Source organism: Anabas testudineus, chromosome 24 (genome assembly GCF_900324465.2).
Source record: "Anabas testudineus chromosome 24, fAnaTes1.2, whole genome shotgun sequence".
Classification (NCBI taxonomy): Eukaryota; Metazoa; Chordata; class Actinopteri; order Anabantiformes; family Anabantidae; genus Anabas; species Anabas testudineus.
In genome coordinates this window covers 6,283,157-6,297,734 of record NC_046632.1, presented here as the reverse complement: position 1 = coordinate 6,297,734, position 14,578 = coordinate 6,283,157, and the positions used below count along the sequence as shown (strand labels likewise).

At 37.3% G+C, this 14,578-nt stretch overlaps 1 protein-coding gene across 4 annotated transcripts; it reads left to right on the top strand.

Annotated features, from left to right (window-relative positions):
• The first annotated feature begins 338 nt into the window (after positions 1–338).
• gpcpd1 (glycerophosphocholine phosphodiesterase 1) lies at positions 339–13,837 on the top strand. 4 transcript variants are annotated; one of them, XM_026341701.2, is made up of 20 exons: positions 339–676; positions 981–1,058; positions 1,413–1,503; positions 1,601–1,685; positions 3,439–3,514; positions 4,360–4,401; positions 4,758–4,881; positions 5,062–5,302; positions 5,397–5,559; positions 5,735–5,864; positions 6,045–6,099; positions 6,214–6,306; positions 6,515–6,589; positions 7,067–7,106; positions 7,237–7,295; positions 7,513–7,578; positions 7,681–7,817; positions 8,175–8,310; positions 8,782–8,942; positions 12,253–13,837. In XM_026341701.2, the coding sequence occupies exons 2-20, from the start codon at positions 1,010–1,012 to the stop codon at positions 12,449–12,451; spliced, it is 2,022 nt and encodes a 673-aa protein (XP_026197486.1). In that variant the 5' UTR covers positions 339–676; positions 981–1,009; the 3' UTR covers positions 12,452–13,837. The 4 variants fall into 4 exon arrangements, with proteins under 4 accessions (XP_026197486.1, XP_026197490.1, XP_026197489.1 ...); XM_026341704.2 differs by lacking the exons at positions 339–676; positions 981–1,058 and having other exon boundaries at positions 1,487–1,503; positions 3,273–3,514; XM_026341705.2 differs by lacking the exons at positions 339–676; positions 981–1,058 and having other exon boundaries at positions 1,444–1,503; positions 1,601–3,514; positions 4,676–4,881.
• Positions 13,838–14,578: the final 741 nt, after the last annotated feature.

Below are 14,578 nucleotides of genomic sequence, written 5' to 3'. Positions count from 1 at the left end.
TAAGCTCTTTAATTATGTTTAATTGATTTTTAGCTTCTGTGAAAGTGTCTTTTCGAGCAGCTTGGTCAACGTAGCGTCAGGGTTTCGCTCTTGTGCCGTGTGGATAACCGTGTTTGGGATAATGTATATTTAATTAGAATTATTTTAAGTTTTGCCTAAAAAGACTCCTTCAAACCTAGCATGTATTGTGTTTCACACAATGTAAACCCCTCCCTGGCTCTTTGATTTATTGATAATTCACACCACACTCCCTTCTGGGCGGTTTACTGTACAACAAATTGTCAGTAAACGTTTTAATCTGAAAGAACAACCCGGATGTCGCTGTTATTAGCGGGCGCTAACTTCACGGTCATGCAGCAGGATGTTATCGGAGTAACTGGGGAACCTTTGTGTACAGTCATCTGCACCGGCAAGATTAATTAACATTAGCTATTATTGGCAGGGCTGTATCGTTTCTGGGGGCAAGTTAGATAGTTTTGAAGTTACTGCGACCTTATTGTTAAAGTCGTTCTATTTTTTAAGCTATAATCTGTTGGTTGTTAGCAATGGACGCACCGGCAGAACATGTTTGCTTTGGCTCCGACAGATGTCTCTCAGCGGGTTAGACGAATGATTTCACTGTGAGTTCTCCATCTTCAGGGCGAAGAGACAACTAGGAGCTGCATAAACCCAGGAGGTAACACCCGTCAGCTTAGCTGGGGCTTTACTTTGGTTATGTTTTTTGTTGTTAGTCGTTTTGAGTTCCTGTTTTGCTAATAACCAAATGTTAGCTTAGTTAGTGAGTATGTTGGCTAACTTCGAACTAAAGAAGTCATTTAAGTTGGTGACCAGGCGTTAGCATGAGCTCATGACTTTTCAAGTCGACGTTAACCACTTTTGTCACATGGCTGTGTTATTTTTCTGTAATTCGTTAAAATAGTGTTATTGATTATCAGTTAATAAAATAAAATGTTTATCTTGAACCTGTCAATTCCTTTCAGCATATTTCCACCTCCAGTCCGTGTTCACTATGGAGACCACTCAGGTGACTTTGGCTGTAAGAGCAGATACATCCCCAGGTATGGCTGCTTAACTTTACTATACACACCAAATCTAAAATAATATAATCATCTAATTATTTAAAATAATTTAGATTAGTAATGTACAACAGAGACTGAAAACTGAGACATTTCTTCTCCCTGACTTAACCTTATCTGTTTTGCCTCACTTTGGATAAAAGAGTCTGCCAAGTGTTATATTTCCCAGACACAAGAAGGTCACATATGTCAGCATGAACAAGTATTTTCAGACGCGTTAAAGGCAAAACATTGAACATTGTCTGTGAAGGGTGTTAAACCAGTTGTAAAAAAAAACAGTTTTTTTTATGTTTGGTGATGTTACTTCAGATAACAGGCCGCTTTGAACATTTCTAGGGGAGGTGATTGCAGCTGTCGGGAGCTGTGAAGCCCTGGGAAACTGGAGCCATCAAAAAGCTGTGACCTTACATCCCAGTGGGAATGATGGGTAAGTGAATCTATAATGTATTCCTTATTAAAACATGCTTTTAAAATATGACAATGTGCCTGTTTTTCTTATTGTTTTGATGTTCTGAAATCTACAGAAATACATGGATTGCAACAATCACTGTACCTAAAGGAGTTGCTTCCACGTACCGCTATTTTAAAGGCTTCTTTCTGGAGTCAAAGGTGAGCAGACTCTCCTGTGTATATAGTGGCAAAATTGCTGGTTATTTGTCTATAGTTGTTAAAAGCCCTTCTTATACAGATACAAATACCCAAAAGATGTTCCAGTGTTCATTTTACACAGTTACTGGCATCCTGGTATTTGTGTCATGAAGTTCAACTTGACTGCAACATGACGCGTAATTGACACATATATGATTTGCACACAGTTGATGCGTCAAGCACAAGTGTAAAGGATTATGGTCATAGATACAGTTTCCTGCAGTTAGATTTGTGGGTGATGAGAAGCTGAAGAATAAATGATTCATTGCTACCATTAGCATGTCTTAGTGTAAACCAGTAACTGGTCTCCCAAGAAAGTGTAATCAAGATTTCATGTCACTTCCAGCCAACACCCAACACCACCGCGCCTTTCACATTGCCTCTTGACTAAGGCGACTAAAACAAGCTTGTGTCAGTATGGTACCTGTAATACATTATGGTGAGGCATTTTATTTGCATGAGAAACCCACCTTGAATGGGCTGTGTAAAAGGGGCTACAGATTATCATTGAAGGTTGTCTTGGCTGTTACTTGTGAAACATATAAATATTGTTAAATCCAATGTCAAAGTAAATTTCAAGCCAGTGTCAGAGTATTGTTGCATATTTTGTGATGTGATGTGATGATTTCAGGTTCTTGTTTTCTGTCAATTGATACTTTTCCTTTTACAGCTCATCAGTGTGAAGGGGAAAACAGGTTCCATTTTTTGTTGCACTGACTTTGAAAGAGTGTGTTTGATGGCACTAGATTTGTCAGAGTTTAATCTAGAATAACTTACAAGATTTGTGTATGACTTGCCCTACACCTGTGTTTATGTCTAGTGAAAGAGCTTTAGGTTAGTTTTGTGCAATAACTAGCTTTGGGCAAACTGCCAGCTGACCTTTTCTAATCTAGGCATGTGAGCCTTGCCTGAGCCTCTGCTAGTCACCTCTGTACACAGGAATCAAATGTCCCTGTAACATGGAAGAAGTGATGGACGTTTTCCAAGAGATATATATGTTATATTATGTAGCTCTCTGTTAACATTATCCCTCTCACTAGTACAGGTGTGTACTTTTTTTTTTGTTCAAGAGGTGGGGCTCACATTGTGTGTGACTAAAGGCCTGCTCTGACTTGATTTCCTCATGTGTTTGTGCTTTGTTTTTCGTGAGATGCCCCACTTTTAGATCGCATAGACTCAGAGTTCATGTGAAGTGAAACATGTCATTGGCTTTCAGCAGCTGATGCAAGGTTAAAACCATTAACCTTTTTTCAGTGTGATTTATTTGATTTGTTTATGCAGTCTGAGTCGTGTTTGAACATTAAGTTACTCCCATGCATGTGGAAAAATAATTGAAATTGTAGTGTTGATCCTTGGCTTCCTAAAAGTAATATTGTAATCAACTATATAATAATAACATACAAAGTCAAAATGTGATACAAATACATCATTGCTATGTTTATAACTCGCTTTATTTATTATGGGGAAAAGAGAGCAGCTTAATATATAACTAAAGAAATGTTTCCAATTTTTTTTTTTTTTTTCTCCACTAACAAATCCACTTTTCAGATTCAACCCATGGTGGCTGACTGCCCTAGCTGGGGATTGGTGACTATACCAGCTCTAATTCTTTCCTCACACTCTGGTTCAAAGACAACTTGGACACCAGACTGAAAAGTAGTTCAATGTATTTGATTTGAAAACCCTAACATTGTGCCAAACATTGGAATTGCAGAATGCAGGTGGTCCCTGTCAAGTGATAGTCAATATGTGGGAGACCCATCATCACCCCCGCACGATGATCCCCACAGGTATAGAACAACAAAAAATCGTGCACAGTGTGGTTGGGTTTGATAAATTGTGTCCTACACCAACCCCCTATAAACCTCCCGTTCCATAGCACTATATCAAATGTAGGCTAATTACAGGTATAGTTAATTCAGAACTTATTTTTCTTGTTTTGGGCATTGTGTGTGTAAAAACTAACTTACTGCTGCTTAACGCCAGTGTTTCCACTTGATGTGCTTTCTGTAATTTTTTAGTAAGCTCTGGAGTTTCTTGCTTCTTGGAAAGTTTGTGTACGCTTTGGCAATAAATGCGGAGAACAGTTAAGAATAATGTACAACCAAAGCAGAAACATTGCAGTGCAGTAAATATCATGATCTAGCGCTGTAGCACTCTGTAGTTAAAACCCCATTGTGTTGGTGCAGTCATGTCCACACCCTGCTTGATGTCCCCTTTGAACCCTGCCTGTTACATAACCATTGTTTGTTTCTTTTAGTTCTTCTAACAGATGCTACTTAAATGCTTTCCCCCACTGTAATAGGAATTTGATTATTTTCAATCCAGAAGTGTTCTTTCTGAATTCTGGGAATAGATTTATAAACATCTTAACTTATCTTAAGTCATATAATATAAGGTAAACATATTGATATTTTCATATCACAAATGCATTTTTATTGTATAAATGAGTTTTGAATTTGAGGCAAATCAAATTTAGAGCAAACCATTGAATGTTTATATTTGGCATCTTATTATAAATGGTCAAAATTAAATGATAATAACACTAGTAATGCCCTGGTTGATCTGTCCTCCATTTTAATATAGTTAAGATGATTAAATTTTCCTTAATGAATGTCCTTTTTCTTCATTGCAGCATCACATTTGAATATTGATGATGGACAATTTGGAATTCACAGTAAGTTGATTTTTTTTTTTTTTTACTATTAACTGAGACACTTGCTACCTTGATTACTTTGTAATCACCTCGTAATTAAGATATGTAGTACTTCCATGAAAATGACGTACTGCCAAACTAAATTACTTAGCAATTTGCTTAATCTCTTAGGAGAACTGAAATCACTTTAGACCACATTTGTGGTCACTTCCTTCATTTTGTACAGCGGAGATTTTGAGGTGCTGTAACAAAAGAAAACCATTGTTTCCTCCCTGCTTTTGTCTTTTTCCACCAGCTGTGTGGTCAGCATTAATGGGAGACAGAATAGATACACATGGTCATCAAATGCTTCCTTCCTGTGTCCTTCCTATCAATAGATGGGGTGAATTGTGTTGACTCTGGGTGGCTGACGTGCCAGACTGATATTCGCCTGCGTCTGCACTATTCTAAGGTGTCTCCTGTGTCTATCACTAAGAAGAAATTCAAGAAGTCTCGCTTCAGGTAGCAATGACATCAATGCTAAGTTTAAAACTACTTCACCCTTTCTACCTGTTACCTGCTTTGATGATTATAATAATAGAAGTTTAGAGTACATTTTTGTACAGTATTTTGTTTACAGTATGGACTTTTTAAAATAAATAAATGCACTTTTCAGTATCAGTATTTTACCTACCTATATAGGATCAAGTTGATATTGGAAGGCATTGAGGAAGAGGAAGACGAAGAAGAAGATGTGCACAGTCCTTCATCTTGGCACAAGATGACCACCACCCTGGGGATCAGTATGATCAGTGCTAATGGCTACAAGTCGCGTCACTCACAGCCTGAGTGTGGGTATGCCCTGGAGCCCTCCCAGTGGACCGAATACAGTATCCACACCATGGACCCAGACAACCTTGAGCTCAACTTTGAGTTCTTTGAGGTAATGCTCGTGGAAGTACTGCCTCTGATAAAACAGTAAATCTTTATTTTAAGATGACATACATTTGTATTCTTGACTCTTGAATAATGTCCAGGAGGATCTGGGTGAGCATGTAGTCCAGGGTGATGCACATCCAGGACATGTGGGCACAGCTTGTCTCCTCTCTTCTACTTTTTGGGAAAGTGGCAAGGACAACGGAGTAGTTACACTCCCCATAATGGGTCGAAATTCCAGACAGACCATTGGTAAAGTCAGAGGTAAGTTTCCATATTCCACACTGGCTGATAATGATGTGACTGTATGTAAAAGCAATGGTGGGCTACATAATTTGTTTGGTAAGTATTTCTGAGCTTGTCTGATTTACAGTGAAACCAACGTTTCATCCAGTGTGCACTGGAAACCTGTAACAAACTATATTTGTTACTCTTTCAGTGGATTACCTAGTGATTCGACCCATCCAGGGGCTGCAGTGTGACATGAGCTCCTCATTCACCAAGTACTGGAAGAAAAGAAGTGCTCTAAATGTGGGTCACAGAGGAGCAGGCAGCACGCACGCAGCAAAGTGAGTCAACAACAAGTCTTTCACTCAAATAGGACTGAGTGCTTTGCATGGTTAAAATAAATGAGTTGATAGCACAACATTGATTCTCAATGGGGATGAAAACACCCACATATCCAGTAGGTGTTTGTATCAACATAATTTTTTTTTTAAAATATATATTTTTATATATTTTTTATACAGACACCAAAGAATCAGGGAGAACACAATAGCCTCATTCAAAAGTGCTGCAAAACATGTAAGTTAACCACACAGCCAGTGCATGAGTAGATATTTACCTTTAGATATGTTATCCTTCACTTTAAACCCAATGTTTTAATTTATTATTTGTGTGTCAATTGGGTACATGTAGGGTGCAGCCTATGTGGAGTTTGATGTTCACCTCTCCAAGGATGCTGTTCCTATAATATACCATGATCTGACATGCTGCATATCCACCAAGAAGGTAAATTAAAAGCTTTAGTGATGGAAAATATAAAAGTGACTTGAGAAATGTTTAAACCTTCGTGTAGTTTATCTAAAATGTTTTACTCTGTTAGCATTTACTTACCACTATCTAAGCATTGCTTAATCAACACACATTAGGAAAAGTGATAAGCAAAACCTGTTGCTACGTAATGAAATTAATGTAAATCTTTTAATCCAATTGACAGAAAAATGACAAGAATCTGGAGCTTATTGAGGTGCCAGTGAAAGATTTGACATTTGATCAGCTGCAGCTTCTGAAGGTAAAAATCTGGACTTACTAAAACTCAACTCACACTAACTTTGCTATTTTTGAGATGAAATTACTCTTAATTACAAGTGTGATTTTCCTGCTTTGAGAAGTCCATTACAGAAATTAGCAAAATAATAATAAAAAACAACATAAATGTTAACAAATCTTTTTGTAAAGATGATGTTGTTGCATAGTAACACAGAAGAACTGTTTGTAACAGTTTCATCAGTAGTCTCATTTCAACAAATTATAAATTGGCAGACTGCAGGTATTGATGTAGTGTTGTGACGACAATTTTACTGGCGTTTTATCACAATGTTATAAAACAAACTGCAGCCGCGCCTGTCTACCACACTCTTGCATAAGATAATTTCTTGACTTGAACCAGCCCTGCAGGCCACATGAGTGATTAAATAATTAAAATAGTGTTTTGTAATGTAATTTATGGTGACTGAGAAGATATTGTATGTTGTGTGTTGTTGCACAGCTGGCCCATGTTACTGCAATGAAAGCAAATGATCACAAAGGTATGGACCTCTTAAAAGGTGTTTTATCAAGACCTGTGTGCCCTGATCTTACTTTACTGCAAACTATCAATAAGTGTATGATGAGCTGTGTTTTGTGCATTAGCAGTCATCTTCTTTGTGTGTTGCTCAGATCTGCTGGACGATGAAGATGAAATCGATGAGCACCAGCCGTTCCCCTCACTGTCACAGGTAAATTACTTTATCATGATCATCATTATTAAATAGCTTATTAAATCAGTATAAGCTGTTTCCCATCCCTATATAAATAATAATATAACCAATAAATACTAGGAACTCCTCTACCCCATCTTTAGTTGCACTGTCTTCCAAATCACTGTGAATTACCTGTTATATAACCAACAATTTATCACTTTTGACTTTATTGATTTTTATACGTCTTGTACAGATCTTCCATGCAATACCTGAGCATGTGGGCTTCAACATTGAGCTGAAATGGATCTCACAGATGAAGGTAATGTTTTGTATTGCATTCGTTTTTTTTTCCATTTTAGGACAATTGCAACAATATATTCTTTTCATAATAAAAATATTTGATTTCTGCTTTTATTCTCAGGATGGGTCATGGGATGGTAACTTATCATCTTACTTCAACATGAATACCTACCTCGACATCATCCTTTCCTGTGTTCTGCAGAAAGGCGGCAAAAGACGCATACTCTTTTCCTGCTTCGACCCAGACATCTGCACTATGTAAGCACTCAAACTCAAACTATGCCTAAAGTATGCCTAACTTTTATTAGACTGCTACAATTGAAATTATTCAGTGAAGCTATTAACTTGCACAAACATTTATCAAAATGGTCAAATATTTTGGGGAGGGATGGGGGTGGGGGGAGGTGTAAAAGAAAAATCACCTGATTTAAAAACCACAACACAAAAATTGCCTGACATTTCTGTTTCACTCAGTTAGATTAAGTCTGCATCCGTGTGAGTCTTTGAGCGAAACTGTTTAAGATTCTTGCTATTTTAAATCTGTTTAGTAGAAAAGCCAGGATGTAAACACTGTGCTCTCCCACTGCTTCTGACATATTGTCCTGTTTCTTTCAGGGTGCGTCATAAGCAGAACAAGTACCCCATTCTCTTTCTGACTCAGGGAATTTCAGAGAAGTATCCTGAACTGATGGACATCCGCTGCCAGACCACTCAGATTGCCATAAGTTTTGCACAGAGTGAGAACATTCTGGTGAGCAGTCACATCAAACAGTCAAATGATTTATTATATTATAATACTACTTTACTGAAATATAAATAAAATAAATAATAAAATAAATAAATAAAATGAGGCAACTGTGGATCAGGTGACTGGGCAGCTGTCCATAAACCCCAGGATTGGTGGTTCACTTACAGTTTCACCTGTTCTGGACTATGTATGTTAAAGTGTCCCTGGACAAGCCAGTAAATCCCAAAAACCCTACCTGTCCACAAGAATTTTCCCAAGAGGTTTAATAAAAAAACTGAACCCAGACAGCTTCATGTAGCATATTCTGATAGCATCACTTGTTTTTTGCAGGCACATTTGGGGCTGTTATATTAGTTGTTATGTGCTACTTGTACTGTGTTATGAGGACATACTGAATGTGAGTAGATTTGTTCATTATGATATGAGCTTAAAAACACCACTTTTCTTCCCATCATCTTTTGATGCTTTTTTTAGGGAATCAGTGCTCACACCGAGGAATTGCTAAAGAACCTTAGCTACATTGGTGATGCCCAGTCTAAAGGACTGGTGGTGTTCAGCTGGGGAGATGACAACAATGAACATGACAACAGAAGGACCCTGAGAGAGCAGGGAATAGATGGGCTTATCTATGACAGGTAGGTTCTTCTATGCTTGCAATGTAGCTCCTTTAAGATCTCAACAATTGTAGATTAGAAACTCATAATGTTACCGTTAAGTGTAACAGTGCGTTGTTTGGTGCAAACTGTCACCAGTGTTTTGTTAAACATTCTCATAATTGTTTTTACCTATAACCATGCTTGTTACCCAACATCCTTATTCTGGAAATTATACAATACATCCAGTGCTTTTGTCTGGGGTTGACTAAAGCCTGAGTTACTAAGCATGGATTTCACTTTCATAAATTTGATAATTGCATTCACAGCTGAGCTTCTTGTCATGCAATGGCATGACGAATTACAAGCCCTGTTTGTTTGGGTTGAAGGTTATATAATGAACTGGCAGAGATGTTAATCACTTGGCACCTGCCACAGTTGATTGTGAAAATTGTTTCGTTATTCATTGAACGTTTTATATTCGAGTATGAAATAGGTGTACAACATGTGCCAATGCTGTTACATAAAGCTTGGATTGCAAGCAGAATGATTTTTTTTTCTCTGGTGTTAGCAAAGCTGCATGGTCAGCAGGACCTGTTAACTGTTTCAGTTCTGTTTTCCATTGTATCACAAGGTTTGCACTTTGGCCCATAGTCTTACAGATCCCTGCCGAATGCACGCCATAGGCTTTGAACCTTATGTTACAACCCAGTTGTCTCCGATTGTTCCAGATGTAACTCCATTTGACACCTCGAATCAAAACGTATCCATACAATCTCCAGGCTGTTGCTATAACTATGCCTCTTTCTTACAGAATTGCTGAGTGTTTGGTGCCATATTTTTGACTCAAGTTCTCCAGATTCCCGTAATGTCTCTCTGGTTCCTGTCTTTGTTGTTAATGTACTCACTCAACAACCCTTGGCTGGTTTTTGGTTGCCCTTTCAAGTACTGCCTGCAAGTTCATATCTTGCTCATTAAAATGCAGCTGGAACAAAATAATGTTCCTTGACAATGATACAAGATGGTTGACTTCTCATACAGTGCTGTTAAAATGTTTTAGGCACTTAAAGTGAAGTGAGGATGCTTTAAAAAGATGCCATTGATAGTTATGATATATAAGTTAACTTCAAAACAAAGCATAGTATTTGGATGAAGTTAACTAATTTAGTTTGAACAACCTTAAAAAAAGGACAGTTTCTCCCAGCAGGCAGGTTGTCCCAAGTATCTTGCCAAGTCTGTCCAAGTGTCTTCTGTCTCTTTGTGTAATCTATGGTGTTGAGATCAGGGCTCTGTGGGGGTCATACCATCTGCTGCATGACTCATTGTCCTTTTTGCCCTAGTTCGCCGTTACTCTGGCTGTGTGTTTGGGTTCATTGTCATACTTAAAGCATCTGAAGTGCCTAAAACATTTGTACAATTTTGTTGTGCTAGATATTAATAGGTTACTGGTTACTTGATATTTGAGTAGTGATAGTGGTTATAGCTTTTTGTCCTAAACACAGTTTGATTAGTCAACTGCCATGTTTATCATTTCTGAAACAAGTTTTCCTAGCTGATAGCTAGGTCACTTTCTGTTTTTTAATGACTGTGGGAGTATGCTTTGAAAGGCTTATTGTTTTCTGTTTGATTATGCTACTCAGTGATGTTAAAAAGTGAATGGCTTGTTTAGTGCATGAGATTGTGTTACTTCACAGATTGGATTCTGTTTGAACTAAAAATGATTTGCATTAGTCTCAAATAACCTTAATCTGAGACACTCCTGCATTTAAGTCTGAATATTCACCTCTTAGCAACTTGGTCACAGCACCAGTGCATTTTATGTTTGTGGATGATCTGCTTGTGCACTAGTTTTTTGTTTAGTTTAGTTTTTTTTTAAGGGGTGATTGCACTGGTGATTCTTTCTATGTTTATAAATGGGAAGCATTGCTCTGTCTTCACTTGGTGAGGCATTTTTCAGCTTGTGTCACATCAAAATGTGTTCGAGTTGCCTTGGCTCTTGCTTATCTGACCGATCTCTTAGAATTTCTCATCTCCACTAATCCATCGTGGATTGTAGGACTCACAGACTGTGTGGATTTCAGCCTATGAGTGTGTTTACTTTTGCGTTTGTTCACAGTTGATCCACATGACAGAAAGTACTCGAGTTTGTGTAAAGTTTTACTTTGGTTGTTAATGTTGGCTTGCCCTAATCCTATCCATGGCTTGAACCCAAAGCTCAGTCAGTCATTATCTGCTGTAAATCATTTGATTTGTGCACTTCTCTGGGGAACCTGCTGTAACCCTTATACAATGTAATGCAGCCCAAAGTACATTTGTCCTACACATAAACCTACACCTTGAGTGTCCTTGAGTGTTTTGAAAGGCACTTTAAATAAAATGTATTACCTCCATGGAATATTTTAGCTTTCTAGAACGTTGTATCTATTGTACAGGGGTAGATGGAAAGATATTGTTATTTTCTGTACCTGAATGGTGAGGCCACACTGTGGGATTTGATCTGATATCAACATAATCTGCTGCAGGTTGTAAAAGTCCTGTTCAGTCAAATTCAAACTGATAAGCAAGGGGTCATCCCAAAGTGAACTTGCTGACCCAAGGTGATGTTCCATGAATGTATAAATAGCCTCCAAATCCTTTTAAGTCACTGTAACTGTTAAGGATCCTTCTCATGGCCAAAATGGCAACCAGTGCAATCACACCTGTAGCTAAAATGAATGCTGCATATGTTGCTGTTTTCATTGACATGGGTCTATGGAAAAAAAGTTTGAAACTACTGTAACAGGTAACTGGTAACATTAACCCTTTGCTACTCAGTTGAGAGCAGAACTGGAGCACTGTCTATATTTCTTCCATCTTTTAAATAATCTCAGGTTTTTTTTGTTTGTTTGTTTAAATACAATTCTAAAATCCATTAACCTTAAGTTAATGTTTTATTATACAGTTAGTACTAACATGATTCGCACTACTCGGCTGTGCTAGGAGATTCATTCATCAGTTACTAACTTTTAGTGGATGGTACTGTGATGGTATAATCATACATCATATGTGTTATTATATATTTTGTAACACAACGCGTTTCTGTTAAAATTATTAGACTTTTAAATTATTATGCTTAAATGTGCTTCATGTTGATGTGCAGTCTAAACAGTAGACAGTGGAGCGATATTTTTGCTATTTTTGGGATGTGCAGTATATATTTCAATCCCTCTGCCATATCAATGTGAATGTATATTCAAACTTTTGTTAAAAATGTTTAAGGGGGTCAGAACAACTATCACTAATAAACATTGAGCAGCAGTGTAACACTAACTACTGTCAGTAATGTAACCGTTTCTTTTTCCTTTGCCTTCAGTATCTGTGAGGACCAAGGAGAGCAGCCTAACATTTTCCAAGTAGAGGAGCAACACTCCCTGCAGGAGGTCATCACAGAGGAGACCTTAAAGAGCTCCACCTGTTCCTGCTATTCCATTCCCTGCTCCATGGCTCCCTGCATTGCCTCAAAGGCTCGTGCTGGCAGCGGCGAGTCTGATTCTGGCCTGAGCTCCTCATAAATAAACCTGAACTACCCTTGAACCAGCCTCCCTGCTCACACACACTAAACAGGACCAAGGTGGGAATGAATAATGAACAAAAACACACAACACAGATTAGGTTGTATAGAAATTATATAATAGATTTAAGATTTTGACAAGATATAGCTTTATTTCTACCTTCATACGTGCTCAGAGTAGTAAAACCACTTTCACTACCATCTCAACTCCACTCTACTCTGTCACAGATCATATTTTCTGTCTCGTTCACAAATATTTCATTATAAATGCTATCTGCTGGATTAGTAGATAAAAACATTGAGGCTGTCATTCAAATGCTTTTATTTTTTTCACAACAGTCAACTGTCAATAAAATTGATATTTATTCAGCCAATATGTTTAATCTCTTCATAGTCCATGTGCTAAAATATGCATATGATATTCTAGAAAATGCAAGAATTGCTAATTGTACGTCACGCAGTACATGATGATGTGTGACATACAATTTATCACACATAATACATAATGATGCAGACACTACCGTGTCTATTTGTGCATGTTGCCATTACCTGAAGTGTTATTTTCATTGTCTCAGATAGGAATGAGTAATGGAAACTGACGACTATTTTAGGTGTGAAAAATGATTGACAGCGTGTTTAGAACATCCATTGTTGGGTTTGCATACAATGTATAGTACAAGATGTGTGTTTGGATAACATTTGAAAGTTGCCATTAATGAATGATTGGTGGATGGACTACAGCACTTAGTAGATGCCTACATGATGGATTCGTCTCACTGGAGAAATGAGTCCATTAATAGGGTGTTGAAATCCTTCAAATGCGTATATATAGATTAATAGCCATTATTGTTAATTATACACAACAGATTACATGTACTGTATAGCTTTTTATTTTTATCTATATGATTTGTGAAAAGCAGAAGAATGTTTTATTTGCAACAGTGCACACATACAACAGCCTTAACAGGGAAAAACGAAATCATGTCTTTTTGTGTTATGCTTTTTGTTTCACAATCGCCAATACCTCTCTCATCATCTGGTAAAATAGAATGAAGCTGGGATGTCTGGACAGAATAAACAAATACTTCTATAATTCCTTCTTATAAATCTTATTTCACTTCACAACACAAGAGTTTTTATTGCATAGCAGGTCGTGTTTTGTCATAAATTACACTTGAAATTCTTCACCATTTGAGTGTTGCATTGTGTGTAAGTATAATGCAAAAGTGGCATTGCAATTTAAAACAGTCTTATCGCACAATCTCTGAGCTTCAAACTGTGACAGTAGAGTCATGCATGATCTGTATATCTGTATAAATTAATAACCAAGAGAATGGCTGAATCTTGTGTAAATGTTAAGTGTAAATAAAATGAAAACAACAGTTCATTTTGCCTTTGCCTTTTTTTTTTGTCTTTCACATCACTTGACTTTTTGTGTTGCTGGTGACTTACCTGTTGCTGCAGACCTTCTGGATGTCATGTTATCTTTATGTGTCAGTGCTGTAATCAGAAATTCTGTTGCGTTTTTCTATTTATCAATCCAGCACAACCAATCACTGACTTTCAACACGTAACATTTGTCTGTTTTCTCAATAAAAAAACAATGGATCTCAGTCACCATTTGGGAACTGTGGGAAGCTACGGGAATCACGTGGCCCACTATTGTTTTTGACCCTTCAATGTGGGGCTGTGTGTTTACTTGATTATTAATATTGTTAAACATCAGATTTGTAAATAAACTGTAATACTTGATATTACACTCTAATCGGTGGATTTGTCAGTAGGATGCTATTAAATAAGATAAATTCTGTAGGAAGACAACTCTTATTTAATAATAAGAAATCCTTTAAATTTTAGTCCAACTGTCTGTAATGTTAGGCTTCTATAGAGTAGGCCTATATTTGTTTATACTTACATGTGTAGCTTGTTCCATAAGTTAAGGAGAAAAGGGATTAAAATCACTCACAATGGTGTTTAACCATCAGTTAATGATTAATAAGCTAACGTAAGCACAATGCGTAGTAGGCACCACTAATGAGATACAGTAGGCCTCTTATCTCTGATTGTCTGTGGCATTGGTTATCAGAGTGAACCTTGAAACTGATTTATCACTGATCAATCTTGACAT

Bases quoted from the DNA above. Each gene is read 5' to 3' on its own strand.
- gpcpd1 (XM_026341701.2), top strand. From the start codon at position 1,010: ATGGAGACCACTCAGGTGACTTTGGCTGTAAGAGCAGATACATCCCCA. The intron at 1,504-1,600 runs GTAAGTGAATCT...TGAAATCTACAG, and splicing joins CATCCCAGTGGGAATGATGG to AAATACATGGATTGCAACAA. The intron at 4,402-4,757 runs GTAAGTTGATTT...TCCTATCAATAG, and splicing joins TGGACAATTTGGAATTCACA to ATGGGGTGAATTGTGTTGAC.